This window comes from Salvia hispanica, chromosome 3 (assembly GCF_023119035.1).
Source record: "Salvia hispanica cultivar TCC Black 2014 chromosome 3, UniMelb_Shisp_WGS_1.0, whole genome shotgun sequence".
NCBI lineage: Eukaryota > Viridiplantae > Streptophyta > Magnoliopsida > Lamiales > Lamiaceae > Salvia > Salvia hispanica.
The window spans coordinates 30,424,660-30,442,237 of record NC_062967.1 but is presented as its reverse complement, the minus strand read 5'-3'; the positions used below and the strand labels follow the sequence as shown (position 1 = coordinate 30,442,237).

The 17,578-nt window shown below is 36.9% G+C and overlaps 3 protein-coding genes across 4 annotated transcripts; 1 reads left to right on the top strand and 2 right to left on the bottom strand.

Moving 5' to 3' along the window:
• The first annotated feature begins 731 nt into the window (after window positions 1-731).
• LOC125215789 (E3 ubiquitin-protein ligase SINAT3-like) lies at window positions 732-4,193 on the top strand. The gene is made up of 4 exons (XM_048117338.1): window positions 732-1,033; window positions 1,184-1,496; window positions 2,655-3,041; window positions 3,674-4,193. Exons 2-4 carry the CDS (start codon window positions 1,290-1,292, stop codon window positions 4,034-4,036), a joined length of 957 nt encoding a protein of 318 aa, XP_047973295.1. The 5' UTR covers window positions 732-1,033; window positions 1,184-1,289; the 3' UTR covers window positions 4,037-4,193.
• Window positions 4,194-6,148: 1,955 nt separating this feature from the next.
• Window positions 6,149-7,625, bottom strand: LOC125215958 (GDSL esterase/lipase At4g10955-like). Its single transcript, XM_048117544.1, has 3 exons — window positions 7,469-7,625; window positions 7,316-7,395; window positions 6,149-7,234 (listed from the first exon to the last, which is right to left on the bottom strand). Exons 2-3 carry the CDS (start codon window positions 7,381-7,383, stop codon window positions 6,280-6,282), a joined length of 1,023 nt encoding a protein of 340 aa, XP_047973501.1. The 5' UTR covers window positions 7,384-7,395; window positions 7,469-7,625; the 3' UTR covers window positions 6,149-6,279.
• Window positions 7,626-13,921: 6,296 nt separating this feature from the next.
• Window positions 13,922-16,359, bottom strand: LOC125216207 (GDSL esterase/lipase At4g10955-like). 2 transcript variants are annotated; one of them, XM_048117865.1, is made up of 3 exons: window positions 16,256-16,359; window positions 15,409-15,476; window positions 13,922-15,025 (listed from the first exon to the last, which is right to left on the bottom strand). In XM_048117865.1, exons 2-3 carry the CDS (start codon window positions 15,468-15,470, stop codon window positions 14,074-14,076), a joined length of 1,014 nt encoding a protein of 337 aa, XP_047973822.1. In that variant the 5' UTR covers window positions 15,471-15,476; window positions 16,256-16,359; the 3' UTR covers window positions 13,922-14,073. The 2 variants fall into 2 exon arrangements, with proteins under 2 accessions (XP_047973822.1, XP_047973821.1); XM_048117864.1 differs by having other exon boundaries at window positions 15,409-15,480; window positions 16,256-16,333.
• Window positions 16,360-17,578: the final 1,219 nt, after the last annotated feature.

The window sequence follows — 17,578 nt, the reverse complement described above, 5'->3', positions numbered from 1 at the left end:
TAGTTCAACCACGATTAGCTGTTTCTTGGTTCACTTTACTTGAAAAGTGTCATGAGGGACATCATATTCAAGTGTCATGAGGGACATCATACAGCTACAGAAATCTATTTTTGAGATAATAGTCATTTTATTATAAACATAAGAGTAATTAAGTTTTAGGAGTATAAATCATACTCATGCTTGCGACACAATTTTATTTTAAAGCTAATATACAATTTTGATATGATGTTTTAAGGTTGACATGTTGAATGTAGGATCTTATAGATAAAATCTTCCTTTTTAATGTCTCACTGTTATGTTTACCATGATGCAATATAAATTGCATATGGGTTCCCCAATCTATTTTAATATTATCACTCTCACTTTTATTTTCTCTCACTCATTTTATTCTTATCTCTATTCTATTTATGATATCTGAGTTAAAAATAATTGTACAGAGTACTATGATTTGGCATGAGTATTGGGCAAAAATAAGTTCCTAGATAGACCACTTGTAAACTAAAAAGATTTCCAACATTTTGTAAGCTCACAAAGAGCCAACTTATTTTTTCATAATTTTACTAACACATTTGCATCTATCGTAATCCTGGTTCTATAGAAAATACATTTTCATATATTTGTTTTTATTAATAATTATCAATATTAGCAACATCAAATTTTATTCAGAAAGGAAACCGGAGTGAGTCATATAAATTACTACTCCTCCTTAAATCTTTTGAAAACCGTCGGATTAACATCGGAAAATCAAATGATTTCAAATTCAACGGCGATCCTCATTCCTCTCTCATGATCTCACCGCGGATGGAGAGAAAGAGGCATTTGATCCTTCCTTTTGTCTTCTTTTTCGATCCATTTTTCCCCTCATTCTCTCCTCCATTTTCTTTCATATTCTTTTGATTTCTTCTTTCTCACCGAAGAAGAGAACAAGAGAAGAAATTGAAAGAAAACAATGGACCCCTAAAATCGCTTTAAGCTTTGGATGATCGGGATCGATTTTCGTCGAAGATCGCACCTTTTTCTCCCTCGGAATCAGGTATCCACGCGAATCGTTCAATCATAGGGCTTCGCATTAAGAATCTGCATCTCCTATTTGTGTCGAAGATTGAATTTGTAGCAGTGGGCATTGGGGGTTACGATTGATTGAATTGCGAAATTAGGGCACCCAATTTTGTAACACTTGCAGAAGTGGCCTTCTTGTGATTTGGGGGGAGCTGAAAAGGGGGAAAAAGGACTTGATTCTTGCGATAGGGTGAGGAATCAGAAAGGGGGTTCTGTGAAATTGGGGGGCAATGGAAATGGATAATATTTCTTCAATAGAGGGAAATGAAGATGAGGAGATGCAGTCTGCAGTTTCCCACAGCAATCAGAATGCTCATTCTCATCAGTGTTCTTCCAAGCCTCTCGGCGGGTTCGTGGCTGGACTGGCGCCAACCAGCGTGCACGAATTGCTCGAGTGTCCCGTTTGCACGAATTCGATGTACCCACCCATCCATCAGGTCTGCTCAACATATCCACCTCACCTTGCATATTTTTGATGAATGGTTTATGTGGTTTTTAATTGATTGAGAGGTGGGAGTCCTTTTAGTTGGGGAAATGTGGATTTGAGATTGAGGTTTGATTGGGTAGGGACTAGTTTTAGTATTTGTAAATTATGTGACTTGATTGACTTTAAGTTCATTGTGATTGTTGTATGAGTAACCATCACAAGGGGAAACCTTGCATTGCATTTGTTGAAATTCTTGTGCTTTGATGAATGCTTTATGTAGTTTTTGGTTGGGGAAGTGTGGATTCGAGCTCGAGTTTTGAGTGTTTAGGGAAGTTTTGTTTGTGAATTATGTGACTTCTCAGACTTTAACTTCATTGAGTTTGTTGAATGAGCAGCCATTACAATGCAAAATTATTCTGCTTTGATAAACGCTTTATGATTGATGAGTGGGACTCCTTTTAGTTGGGGAAATGTGGATCTAACCTTGAGTTTGATTGGGTAGGAAAGTTTTATTTGTGAATTACTCCATGTAACTTGATAGACTTCAACTACTTTGAGTTTGTTGAATGAGTGACTATTATTACAAGGGGAAACCGTAATTTTTGAGTGGTTCATACTTAATAGGTATAGTCCTTTTAGTGGATAGGTGTGAGTCGGGGAGTCCTTTTTAGTTGGGGAAAGGTGGATTCAAGCTCGAACTTTGACCGGGTAGGGAAATTTTATTTGTAAATTATGTCACTTGATATACTTTAACTGTATCGAGTTTGTTAAAAGAGTAACAATTACAATGGGAATCCTGAATTTTTGTGGTTCATAGATACAGTGTCTTGACAGTGTGTATATTTGGTTTGTGACTTTTTTCTAATGAGTGAAAGAATTGCAAGAAAAGGGCCTCCGCAGTTTGGCTACATAGTACAACAGACAATATGGTAATCTATGAACATTATGTTACTTGATAGTTCGCTCTAAACTTGCATCGAATGGCTTGAGTTGTGGTCTGCATTTTTCTTTAGCTAATCACTTCATGTGGCTTGTAAATAAAGGGCCTTAATCTGCTCTGTTCCGATGAAAATGACACATTAGTGTGTATCTGTTGGAAGAATAGCTTTTACTTGTTTGAAGAAATGAAGGTTAAAGAAGACTGTATTGAACATATTCTTCGTTGCAGTGTCACAACGGGCACACAATCTGCTCCACTTGCAAGTCGAGGGTGCATAATCGCTGCCCTACCTGCAGACAAGAGCTCGGAGATATCAGGTGTTTAGCACTAGAGAAGGTCGCGGAGTCACTAGAGCTTCCCTGCAAGTTTTTCTCACTGGGGTGTGCCGAAATATTCCCGTATTACAGCAAACTCAAGCACGAAACAGTTTGCAACTTCAGACCATACAGTTGTCCGTATGCCGGATCAGAGTGCTCGGTCACAGGAGACACTCCTCACCTGGTTGCACATTTGAGAGACGACCACAAAGTGGACATGCACACAGGGTGCACCTTCAATCACCGCTATGTCAAGTCAAACCCCCGTGAAGTAGAAAACGCAACGTGGATGTTAACAGTGAGTTCCGCATTTTCTAGTTATGGTTAACTTATTGTGGATAATTACACTTTTCATGCAAAAATTTTCACCGTTGTTTATATTGGTACAAAAAGTTTGAAGTTTGCATAAATGATACAAAAAGTTCCATCCGCGTTTCATTTTAAACGTCATCTATGTTTAGACGCCGTCAACTCTTTGATTAAGGTTTTGTACTCTACATAGGCAAAAGGTTGACAACGTCTAAATGTAGATGACAAAATGTATTAGAATGGTACACAAATGAAACCTTTTGTACTCCTTATGCCCTCGATATGATGTCCCATTTTGATATTTTGGTACGTCCTCGATTAAAATCCCCATTTGCTTTTTTTCTATTTTCCGTAAGTGTACCCCATACTCTACTAAATCATTACTCTCACTTTCTATTATAAAACCAATATACAAAAGTGAAATTCACATTCCCCTGATGTTTCCACCCATTAGAATGACCTGATTCTTAAAATCCGCTCCAAGTCAAAATCGGTCGCTATACTCGGACGGAGAGAGTACCATATATGCAAACTTCAATCTTTTTGTATAATTAGTGTAATTATCCCCTAATTATTTGCAATTAGGATTCTGAAAGATTCATCTCCATTGTGTTTGATTAGGTATTCCATTGTTTCGGGCAATATTTCTGCCTTCATTTCGAAGCGTTCCAGCTGAGGATGGCGCCCGTGTACATGGCGTTCCTCCGTTTCATGGGTGATGAAGCTGAAGCGCGCAACTACAGCTATAGTTTAGAGGTGGGAGCTAACGGGAGGAAGCTGATATGGGAGGGGACGCCGCGGAGCATTCGGGACAGCCACCGCAAGGTGAGGGATAGTCACGACGGGCTGATCATCCAACGGAACATGGCGCTGTTTTTCTCGGGCGGCGACAGGAAGGAACTTAAGCTTAGAGTTACTGGAAGGATCTGGAAGGAACAGCAGAACCCTGATGCCGGGGTCTGCATACCAAATCTTTCTACCTAACAAAATTCATTCTTTTTTTTTTCTTCCTCTTTGGATTTTGGTTTCTTTGGGTGGTTGTATATGTATGATACCAATGTGCCTGTGCTTCTCTACTAGCTAATATGCAACTTTGTAAAAAAAAAAAAATTCAATTGTGAAATGAGTCTCTTAACATCAATCTTCATCATATTTTATACTCTTAGAGCATGTGCAAAGGCATTTTTATTGAAGATGTGGCGTGTGGTCCATATTCGGCATATTATGTAAGAAGACAGTGGCGTTTGGCCCATAATCGGCATTTTATCGAACACGTGGTGATGAAAAAAGACGATGAAGTAATGTTGCAAGATCAGACCAAAACTGTCGTTTTGGTTCGGAATCGGACCGACGGTCAATGGTTAGTAAGTGTTGGAAGTCAATGGGCGAGCTATGACAATATTAAAGGTTTAGGGGATTCGGTTACCGTTAGAGAATTTTGGAACTCCGAATCAATGATTTTTTGTATTACCTTGTTCTTTAAAAATAGAAATTATTTTACATTTTGGTATGTGAAATTTTCTAGTTTAAAATGTGAACTCCACAATTCGCTAACACTATTTCTATTACTTTTTCTCTGTCTCTATCTTATTTTACTAATTATGCGTTAAAACTCGTGTCGTTTTAAATATTTCTATTTTTTAAAGATGGAGGAAGTATGAAATCATGTGATTTTCAACAAAAATAAAACATAATTAAAAAACAAAGATGATAACAAGTTCCTATTCTCTAGGACAAGATGCGCACAATTAAAAGTGATACAGCTAGCTTTAAATAGTCAAGCTAATTGACCAATAAAAGAAAAGCAAGTTGTGGCTAGTGGAAATAATAGCTCTATTGACTAATTCAAATAAATCAAAGAAGTTTAAGATTAGAATATTATCCCCTTGTATTAGTAAATATCAACTTGGGATTAAGGTATATTCCCATATATGAGGTCAATAATATGTTTTGGAATTGTAACATAAAGGATTATTTGGATAGCAAAATTATATCTCAGGATTAAATATATAATATTATGTTTAGTTTATCATATTGAATCTCACAACTTAATCCTAGATTATTAATCGTATGATAATTTGTTATAGGCACCCTCTCAACTAAAATAATCTCATAACTTAATTCTAGATGAATTATAATATAATTAGTCTCAACAACTGAACAATATCTAATTGGATATCCGATCTAATACTAAGTTAGATTACTACAAACATGAAAGGGAGGCCAACCAAACTCATCCCATCACAGAATTAATAAGTAATAGGAGTAATGACTAATTGGGTACTTAAATTTAATCTTTCTTACTTCACAATTTTGACCTTGTCTATTTTTCTATAAAATGAATATATTCTCCTTACGTAGCCCATTCATTTCAATTTTTCTCTTTCATGAGGTCTTAAAGTTTCTCCATTTTAATTAAACAAAATTTCTATAAAAAATCCGCATCTAAAACATAGCTACCACAAATTTGTTTTGCGTCCCTAAATCACACAAAAAAAAACTTAGTAGAGAAGTGGGTGTGATTTAATTTTTCACTTTTATATTGCCTTAAAAAATACTATCCAAATTCGTTATGCACAAGCCCATATGGCCATATCAATAATTGAAAAAATCAGCTAAAAATATGTTCTCGTAAATTATATGCCTACCAACCAATATGGACATAACTAATGTTCGACAACATTAAATCACGCAAAACAATAGAAAAGTGATGTTTATGCAATGTGGCAGCGCTGACCGAAGAAAAATGAAAAGAAAAAAGATACTAATTGTGTTTGGTAATACTTGTATTCCAACCTCTAGGTCATGTCTCCACCATTGGAGGTCAATAATAGCTTTTGGAATTGTAACATAGTAATGTTTAGTTTATAAGATCTAATTATTAATTTTATGATAATCAGTCGTACACATTCCGTCCAACTAAAATAATCTTCTGACTCAATTCTAGATGAATTATATATAGTGTCTTAAAAATTATCCAAATTCTATATCAATTGTTATGCACAAGCCCATTTATATCAATAATCGAAATCAGCTAAAAAATACATATTCTTGACTAAATTATACTTCTACCAACCAATTTTCTGCATAATAGTGTAGTAGATTTCAACAGTTAATATGGACATAATTCTAATGTTCCACAATAAATCACGCAAAAAAAAATAAAAAAAGAAAAGAAAAGTGTGGTGATTGGGCAATGTGGGCCGAAGAAAAATGAAAAGAAAAAACTAGTTGTTTTGGTAATACTTGTATTCCAACTGCAAGTCATGTGTCCACCATTGGCAAATCCCATGCGCCTCCCTAACGCTCGCCGCCGCCGCGCCGTTGATGGTCAGATAAGCCGAGGGAAGAAGGTGCAACGCTTCCCGCGACGACAAAATGCTCCCGATCGAATTCTTCGTAGCAACCTTCCCAATCCTCCCCGCCCCGATCGCCTCCATATCCTCCCTATGCTTAAAATACCCCGCGTATTCCGAGCATATCGGATCCGACCGGTTAATAAACAAATACGGGACCCATGTCGAAAGCGCGACAAAAGGGTCGATGTCTCTAGCACCAGCACCAGCAACAGCACCAGCAACAACAGCAACGCCGGCAGTCACTATACTGCCGGCGAGCCTGAGCCCGAGCTTCACCTTGTCGCTCTTGATCCGCTCGATGGGCGGGGACACGAAGGGCGGGTTGAACAAGTACGTCTCGAGATGGCACCCATAGCTCTTCGCCATCTCCCGCCCGACAACCAGTGCCAGGGAGGACCCCAGGGAGTGGCCTGCCAGCCAGACAGTCCCGTACCGGACTGTCTGGCTGGCTGCTTCCAGGCCTGTCTGGAAGCGGCTGCTCTTCTGGAGGTCGTTGACCGCCAGGTGGATGTCCAGTTTGAAGTCCTCCTTCCGGTTGCCGGCCTTCGGGATCGTGCCGCGGAACGCGACCACGTACTGCGGCGGCCGCTGCCCGGCCGGGGCCTGGTGGTAGTACGGGTAGTTGACGAACTCAAAGATCGCGCCGAAGTGCGAGACGTCGTGGCTGTCGACGAGGATTTGGACGAGCCGGAAGTTGAAGGAGAGCCACCATGGAGGAGCCAAGGCATCGGAACCCTGCCTGTTCCGATGCCTGTCTTCCTCCAGGGCATATACTCCTTGGACCAAGCTCGCCGCCACGGATCTTCTGTGGTGGGAGTTGCTCCTGTTACCAACAGACATTCGTCGATAATTCCGTCGGTAATTCGTAAACATAAAAATACTATATGATAGAATGTGGTGTTACCAATCAACGGCGGTGAGAAATGAAGGGCCACTGAGGCTGAAAACTTGACTCTCACATTCACATGCCATTAATTCTATTAACTGCACAAAATTAATCACATTAATCTTATATAGTACTAAAATTAATCACATCAATAATTAGATGTAAAATTACCTCAAAATTCGAAAGTTCGTCCCCAAGAAGAGAGAAATCTTGAATCTGTATTCTTAAGATTCTCAAACTTATATCAGTATATGTGACAAGAGAGAAGAATAGTGGAAGCTATTTTTTAGAGCAAGTTGCTTAAAAATTTATACTATTTGGTGAAGTCAATGGCTATTGGAGGTTTGGAGAGCATATTCTATACTAAAAAAAAAAAATTTGATTTAGCTGTATTTATAATTGTAACACCTAATAATTATAACATGTACGGTATGCTCATCATGTTGATTAGAGGAGTGTTAGCAAATGAAAACAAAGTCAATGATGACTTGGTATAAAGTTCTAATTTGGACCAATTCAGCGGACTTTTACATAAACAATAAGCAAGTATGCAACTAATTAAATGGAGGTATTTAAAATTAATTTCCATAAAAGCAACAGAAATAGTTTGGTAGCTATGTTAATATAGATTATAATTTTATCCTATACATGTTTTTGTCATTTGATGGTATAGTTTAGCTATCCATGCTTGAAGGTTGGCTGATGAGCCCAATAAGATAAACTGTAATTTTTCAATTAAGTTTTTTGGGCTATGTGGTCTGATTATTTTTTTTCATCAAACTGATTGACCTATTCTTGTGCACGTGAATTAGTGGTATTCGCATCCCCACCTATACCGTCTGCCGTCTCCTCTCCACTGCCACATCCTCGACTCCTCTTCGTCCATCGCCACCGCCACCTCTCCCCCGCGTATGTGTACCAAAGACCTCTCTATAATCAAGTGAAGTAGTAGTACTAGCTTTCTCTTTATCCCAGTTCTCTTACACATTAAAACAATTTATTTTCTATATATTCTAAAACAATCTTTCATGTTCATCAATATTTTAATTTAAAACAATCTTTACTGTGATACTATATCAACCAAAATACTTTATTTTTAACATCACATTCAATGCACGAAAATTAATCAGCATCTGTTAAAAAATTATAGAAAATTAGAATGCTGATCGATGTGTCACATATGATTAATTAAATAAAACAATTTATAATTAATGGTTGTGATATTTGTGAGGTTATTGAATAAAAATGAACAACTACACGAGTTTGTGTGTAGACTTTTTATACATGTATACATATAGTGTAACAACCCGCCTTTATAGGGTATAATAAATACGGCGATCGCTACCTAGGCGGACTTAAAAGTAATAAGAACATATGCTAGGGTTTCATTTAAAGGGACTTGACCAAGGTATTTAATGAACTATTAAAGCAATAAGTCAACGGCTTAATCAAGAAAACCAATGATGAATAGATATTGTAAATTATGCTCAAAAGACAAGGGTTTAGTATAATCCAAAAAACACATTATGTCTCAATATTCTAAACCAAAAGGAATAAGTTCAAACTCAAACAAACGATAATAAGTTTCATGTCTCAACGGAAGCATCCAAGAGAAAGGTGAAGCCATGTATGAAGACACAACTACACACGGAGTTTCAAATGATCATGTTATTCAATTAACTAGCTCAACACCTCCAACCGCTCGTCGCCGCTCAACCTGCACATAGGGAAAACACATGCAGGGCTGAGTATTTTAGACATACTCAGTGGACTCTTGCCAAAACATTTTTAGTAGATATGTCATCCTTACCATAGTGAACTCGAGTTTGCAGTTATAAAAGAATATCATCAAGTATCACAAAATAATTTCATAGACTGACCAGTCAAACAATTCTTCTCATTTTCTCAACAATCAACAATTCCATAGTACGACGAAAGTGTGGCCACACTATTCACCCACGAGACCGGCCGACTAGCAAGCACGGCTCTGGATCCCAACAGTGTACACTAGCCTGATAGGGTTTGCGGCCCTACTCAGACCTGAATTCGTTTATATAGCCATATAGCCTAATGGAACGGACTCACAAACTAGGCATCAGACACACAACATAACCAAAACAATCACAGGCATGACATAATATTTTAATCCACCCTTATAACACCATAATCAATATTTTGGTAATAAAAGAGTTTAGTAAATAAAGCCCACCTCGACTCCTTAGATCACAAGTACGCTCTTCCTCTTGCTATCACGCCAAGAGCGCGAGTTATCACATTTAATTTATGCGTATCTGAAAGACCAATTTGCTGTTATGTATGGTTGACACGCTGTGCGCACAGAAAGAATATAACAGGTTCCCTTGGTCCAGCAAATCCACTAGATCACGCGGTCTAGGAACTCGTTGGTCGTCGGACACACAGAGCACTCTTTCAAAAACCCTCAACCACTTTACTAAACCTAGCATAGGGAAGTAGGGATCGATCCCACAGAGATGGATGCGTAACAATCATGTTCAAGGATTTGGAGTTATTTTTTTTGGGGTTGACTGCTGCCACGCATTTTTCTTGGGTTGAGGAAACTAAACTTAACTTGGGAATTTAAAACTGCTACGCGAACAGCTAGACCTAGGCGAAACAGCAAATCATGCACGAAAATTAACCTAACAATCACTAGATCTAAGAAACTACTCTAATTACTAGACCTGGGAAACAAACTGACTGTGGGGACCATGACTGAAAAAAAAAAACAGAGTACGGACGGAAAGCTGGCAAAACAACTAACTCTGGTACTAACTAACAGCGACATCATCTTCTTTAACCAATTTGCGTAGAAACTCAGAAGAAAAACAACATGAACGAAATCAGAACAGAGCACACTGAATCTAAACCATTTTAAAGAGTAATAACAAAGAGCTAAACAGATCTACAGATGCTAGACGAAGCAAAACAGAAAGCAAGCGGAAAACTCAAATCCATGCACAACTCAACCTCCTCACTTCGGATCCAACCTCAGACGCCAAATCCACTCCGGATCCAAGCGTCCGACACAAACTCCAACCAAAAGAAACATTTCACAACTCTAGATTTAAACAACAACCCCCAATCAATCAACAAACCACAGATCTATCACCAAATTCCCAGATCAAGTACCACAACAGCAAAAACAGAGATCGACATATAACTTGTCAAAATAAACTCTCAATAGCAGGATCTACGTAAATCAACTTGAAAAATCACAGATAAACGCAAACTAACAGAAGTAAATAGATAATCAGTAGCATCAACAACCAAATCGACTCCCAAAAGTGAAGTTCGACCGTAAAAGTGCAAAACAAACTGAAAATTAAAGAGATTGTATCTTCGCCCTCAAGCGGATGGTGTTGGGACTGAAATTTCTGCAGAAAAACCCCTTCTGAACCGAAACTACCCCAGATCTCCCATTCCCAAATGTGTGTTATGTGTGTGAGCTAAGAGTGAGCGAAAAAGAGTGATGATTTGTGTGTTGCATGCTCCTCTATTTATAGGCGTTGGAGTGGGACCCAACGAGGTATAGATAGACTTTGTTGCCCTCAGCTACTGACTCCCTCCTTCACGCCTTCTTTTTCCTTAGATTCTGCTCATTTTTACTTCATTCCATCGCTAGATTGTTTCCTTCAGCACCTCCTTGATCTAGCGATTCTGTCACACCTGGCTTATAAACCGTGTTAGACCCAACAAAATGTAACGCTTTTCACATATAACCGATGCATGAAATTAGCCTTATCAGTATCACAAGTAAGTCTCAATCATCTACTCAAAATCATGCATATTCCCAACGTTTCCCTTTTTCCCATCGATTTGTTTTATATTATCATTTTAAAAAAATCAAGGCATGATTATCATATCACTTTCTATTTGCACCACAACTCCAGATCCATCATCAAAACATGTCACGCATGAGTGTTCCTCAACACATACACACGCACACACACGAACACACATGTACACACGTATACCGATGCACACACACACGCACATCACCCCATATTCAACAGTTGTTTCCCCTTTTTACTCAATCTATATGCATGAGGGTTCAAGAACACCGATTTATCGGTTAGATGAGAAAAGATTAATATAAAAATACCTTTTTCTCGATAGAACGAACGGTAGAAACAAAGTAGAATCTTGATTCTTCAATAATTCTTGAGGCTTCAACTTGAATTCTTCTCAAAAGATGAAGAAATCTTGGAGAAAAGTAGAAGAAAATTTGGGAGAGAGTGGGAGAGTGGAAACAGCGTGAGGGAGAGAGAGAGACGATTTTTTTGATTTAGGTTTAGGGTTTCACTCCTATTTATAGAGTGCAAGATATAATCCCATAATTAAATAAATAAAAAGATTTGAGGAGATATGGGAGGAGAGTGGAGTTAATTCTGGTGAGAAATAAGGGGGTTTTGAATTTTATATGCTATTTAATTAGCATATGATTTAATTTGGTATTTCACGGATTAGAATAAAATATCACGGAGCAGAATAAAAATAATAATCCTCCCCAAATAATTAGGAAAGTGGCGTTAATATTGATTCCTCCATAAGGAATCAATTTCAAATATTAATTAAAATAGGATATGGCAAGATCTCCTTAGATATGGTAAGATATGATAGGATATTTGAATTTATTCATGGAAGAGAATAAATAAGAGATCAAATAATATAATAAAATAATCCATTCTCTCATAAATAGGAGATTTTCGAAAATCTCCATGTGTAGACATAGGGGTCGAAAAAATAAAATATCACGGAACAGAATAAAAATAGTAATCCTCCCTAAATAATTAGGAAAGTGGCGTTAATATTGATTCCTCCATAAGGAATCAATTTCAAATATTAATTAAAATAGGATATGGCAAGATCTCCTTAGATATGGTAAGATATGCTAGGATATTTGAATTTATTCATGGAAGAGAATAAATAAGGGATCAAATAATATAATAAAATAATCTCTTCTCTCATAAATAGGAGATTTTCGAAAATCTCCATGTGTAGACATAGGGGTCGAAAATTTCATGGAGGAAATAAGGAATAATCTTGAATTTAATTTGGATAATTATCCCAAGCAAATAATTAAATCCAAGAAAAATAAAATTTATTTCCAATAAATAGAAGTGGTCGAAAATTTCAATAAAATAATGGTGCTCCTATTTAATCTCACTCATCCCTTAGGAATAATTCACCACAATATTATTTCGCCGCATCAAAATATTCACATAATTACGTCACAAAATCCACCATTCTAATTTTCACCTCCACGTCACAATATTGACTATCCAATAGCCACGTCATATAATCAACAAGTTTGACTATTCAACTCAAACTCAACTCCAAATCGCAATTAGATCACAAAGAATTATGCAATAAATCACTCATCATTTAATTCACATACTCCATAGCATTAAAAGCATTTAATGCAAAAATTTTATGTCTCGAAAATTAGGGTTCAAAAAAGTGGGGTGTTACATATAGAATAGAGTATCAACAATGGTTCCCTGATGATGATTCAAACCAATAATCTATTGATCGGAGGGAAAACGTTTTACCAACTGAGTTGCGCTTCATTGTCTTGATATATTGTTGACTAATTCGGTTGGTAATGTATGCATTCCAACTCCAAATCATGGCTCCACAATTGGCAAATTCTTGGTGGCAACCCTCTCAATCTTCCTCGCCTCCGTCTGGAAACAGTTGCTCTTCTGGAGGCCGTTTAAGACGACGTTGAATTTCAAGTTGATGCCGGAGTGTGATCACGTATTGTGGCATTCCGGCAGTTTGGTAATGTGGGTAGTTTATTAACTCGGAGACTGCGTCGAAAATTGAGGCGTCGTTTGTCTACGAGGGTTTGGACAAGTCGGAAGTTGAAAGATTTCCATCATGGCGTCGGGGCCTTGCTGGTTATGTCACCGGTTGTGTTCCTATCGTTAGACGGAATCTTGTGTGAGTTCCTTGGACATGATTTTGTGTTCGAAAGATTTTTTTAAATGTTTTACTGGATATAAGCTCTTAGACATGTACATATTCATCCTGGTAGAGGGTAGGTATAACTAAAATGCATCCTGATTTTATCTCAGAATTAAGGTCAAATATGAATCCTTAGATCATAAATAAATAGTGGAGATCTAGGGATTTTGTCCGTCATTAGTTTCATGTGAATAATGCATTAATGGGTAAATTTTGTCTGATTTTTTGGCATTACATACACGACACTGGGGCATAATTAGATATATTGTACTCAGGACAGTACATATACTACACTTAGAGCATTTCATACAACTGCTTGTAAATTTGAAGCATATAAACAACATTACAATTTTTTCGCCAGTAAATATGCTCCATTTAGGACATTGCATACAATTGCCTGCAAATTCTGTAAAATACTTAAATCATATTTCAATTTTTTCTGCATTAGTTCATTGAATTTAGTGCATTATGTACATTGACTTAGAAAATCATAACAATGCAATGGAGAATGTTTATTGGTAAGTCGTTATAGAAATATACAATTTATAATTCATGCAATTTTTTTCGTCAGAACGTATGCAATTGAGTTTCATTAGAATCATCGTAAAGTTACCATTAATTTGATGTATGGTATGCGAAAAAATAATATAAATCATAAAATGAATAAAATTTACTACAACAACTTATATGCTACACACAAAAAACAACAAAAAATTGGGTGGTTGGGCAATGTGGCAGCGTTGACTGGAGAAAAAAGAAAGAAAAAGGATAAGGAAAATCTTCTCCTAGTTGTGAAGGTAATACTTGTATTCCAACTCCAACTCATGTCTCCACCATTGGCTGATCCCATGAGCCTCTCTAAACCCTGCCGCCGAGCCGTTGATACTCAGATAGGCGGAGGGAAGAAGGTGCAACGCTTCACACGACGAAAAAATGCTCCCGAGCGCATTCTCGGTTGCAACCCTCTCAATCCCCCCCGCCCCGATCGCCTCCATATCCCCCCTATGCTTGAAATAGCCCGCGTATTCCGAGCTTATCGGGTCCGACCGGCTAACAAACAGGTATGGGACCCACGCCGGCAGCGCGGTAAAAGAGTCCATTTCCCTAGAACCAGCACCAGCACCAGCAATAGCAGCAACGCCAGCAGTAATCGCACTACTGATGATCCTCAGCCCGAACTTCACTGTTTTGCTCTTGATCCACTCGATTGGCAAAGTTATGAAGGGCGGATTAAACAAGTAGGTCTCGATATGTATTCCGTGGCACTTGGCCATTTCTCGTCCGATGGCCAGTGCCAGGGACGACCCGAGCGAGTGCCCCGCCAGCCAGGTGTGTCCGTACTGGATCACCTGGCTGACAGTTTCCAGCCCGGTGTGGAAACGGGTGCTGTTCTTGTGGTCGTTGAGCCACAGGTGGAAGTCCAGCTTCAAGTCTTGCTTTCGGTTCCCGGGCTTCAGGATCGTGCCGCGGAACGCGATCATGTACCGCGGCGGCCGTTGCGCCGTGGGGGCGGCTTCGTGGTTGTGGTAAGGGTAGTTGGTGAACTCGAAGACCGCGCCGTAGATCGAGAGGTCGTGATTGTCGACGAGGATTTGGATGGGAAGGAAGTTGAAGGAGTGCCACCATGGAGGAGCTAGGGCGTCGGGGCCGGCACGGCCCCGACGTCGGTCCTCCTCCAGGGTGTACACTCCCTGGACCAAGCACGCCGCCACGGATCTTCTGTGGTGGGAGTTGCTCCTGTTGGTAGAAAGAGTTTTGTCTTTTCAAAACCTTTTTGCTAGATAGGAATGTGATCAAATGAAAACTCTAAATATTGTACAAACTCAAAACTATGATCTAGATCATTGAAAAATGTCAACAGATCAAAAAAAAGCATCAACAGGAAAATGTCAACAGAATTTCAACGATAGTCAATGATTGATGTTGTGTTGATATTGTGTTGATACTGTGTTGACATTAAAATCTTGAAATTTTACACTGTGTTGATATTGTATTGAAACAATGTTAAAGCTGTGTTGAGGAATTTTGAGTTTGTACCATATATAAATTTGCATGTTATCACTATCCTTGCTAGATAAATCCGTAAACTCGGAAATACTAATTTGATAATGTGGTGTTACCAATCAACAGCGGTGAGAAATGTAGGTCCACTGGTGCTGAAATTTTGACTCTTACGGCCCATTAGTGTCTAACTGCACAAAATTAATCACGTCAACAATCAATAGCACATATTTGATTCTTAATCTTAGAAAGAGATAGACTTACTAAAGTTTTAAAAACCCTTATTTAATGCTGTCATGAGTTAAACTGAAGCGGTTCTTTTTACATAAAAAATTAAAAGTAAATGTTTAATAAGTTGAATTAGAAGAAAATAAAATACAAGAGGATAAAGTAAACGAAAAATATGAGTTAATTTTTGCCAAATAAAATAAGTCAGTTAATTTGGTGCTATCCTAAAAAAATACGAATTAATTAATTTGGGATGGAGGAGTATAAAAAAAAAACACTTTGGAAAATTCACATGCGTACACAAAAAGAAATTCAGTTTTGTAAAAATGAATAATTCGACAATGTAAAAAAGAAATTGTACAGATTAAATAAACGAGATAACAAGATTACTGTTTAACATAACATCAAAAGAAAAAAGTTAAGTCAAAGTGTAATACTCATTCAAACAATCTAACCAAAATTTTGGAGATGCATAGGTTTACTAAGAAATTAAACTCGGTGTTCCTCAGTTTTTCCGAGCACTTTGTCCTTTACTTACCAATTATGTGCTTGACAACACTGTTTTTTTAGTGATTCCTCATCCAATTACAAAATTTTACAATTAAATGGAACTTATCTATTTCTATTACAAGTGGAAGCAACTACAAAAATAATATTGCGATCAAATTCCAAATTTTTTTTTTAAAAAGAGAGAAGAATGAAAAATTGAAAGGAAGAAAAATGAGATAGGAAACGCACCTAGTACAAGGAAAAGTGGTGATATTGGTTGAGCAGTCGTTGAAGGAAAAGTGGGGTGTATTTGCAGATTGTGTGTACTGTGTACTGTGTTTTTTCATAATCTTTATTATATATAAACAGATATAGAAATAGTCAAATAAAATGTTCTGACATTTTTATGTGAGCGCCGCCATAAGTGAGCTTCGTTATTGACTTTTTGGTCAGTTAATAGTCGTTACTATATCCTTTTGTTTTACAGGATTTTTTTTATTCTAATACCTACAACTTTATTATTCGTATTTAAATTTATAATAGATTAAAAATTATAGCTCAATTTATTTGTTTTCTTTATAAATTCAAATAAATGAATGGCAAATTGAGCTTTAATATTCATATATTTTGTAAAGTAATAACAATTTTTAATATACTAATATTATAAAAAAATTGAATATATAAAATAAAATAATAATGTTAAATTTGCATTAATTGGGTGCTCATTGATGATACTCATATAATGTATGTGGTGTGACATTTCTCTCAGTTATCAGTTATGTACTATGTGTAGTAGTAACTTAAAACACAAATTTTAAGAAATAAATATATTTAAATGATTATTATTTCCCAAAAATTAATGACTGAAATGTGGAGGCGGCCGTCGCATTTGAAATTTATCATTTATTTCTTGCTCATTTTCCATATCGACCTAAATATTTCATTTTATCCTAGTATTTGGGTGGCACTGAAATTTAGATGAATAAAATATAAGATGAAAAATTGTCTTAATTGCATTGACCATAAATTTTCTTCCAGTGGTCCAGAACCTTTTGTTATAGATTCAAATGCAAATATATTTCTTTGAATTAACGTGAAATATATTTACATAATTTCTCAACACGTGATGAAGTAGCATGGAACTTTCTGATATAAATATTGCTTGTGTGTTGATCAAAATTTAAATTTATTTACATAATTTCTCAGCATGTTATGAAGTAGCATGGAACTTTCTCATAAATATTGCTGGAGGGTTGATCAATATTTAAATTTATTTACATAATTTCTCAAATCTCAACATGTTATGAGGTAGCATGGAACTTTCCGGTATAAATATTGTCTGAGTGTTGATCACTGATCAAAATTTAAATTGTACCCGGATTGAATAGGTACGTAATTACTCAATATTAATATCAGCACGCGGAGGATTATCTATTACCATCATTTACGTTTAGTTCATCGATACGTATAATTAGTTTTACAAAATATACAAAATTTGAAGTCTGATTTTTTCTTTTATTTCCTTTTTACGACAATAATGCATAAAATATTGTACTCAACATAATATGTACT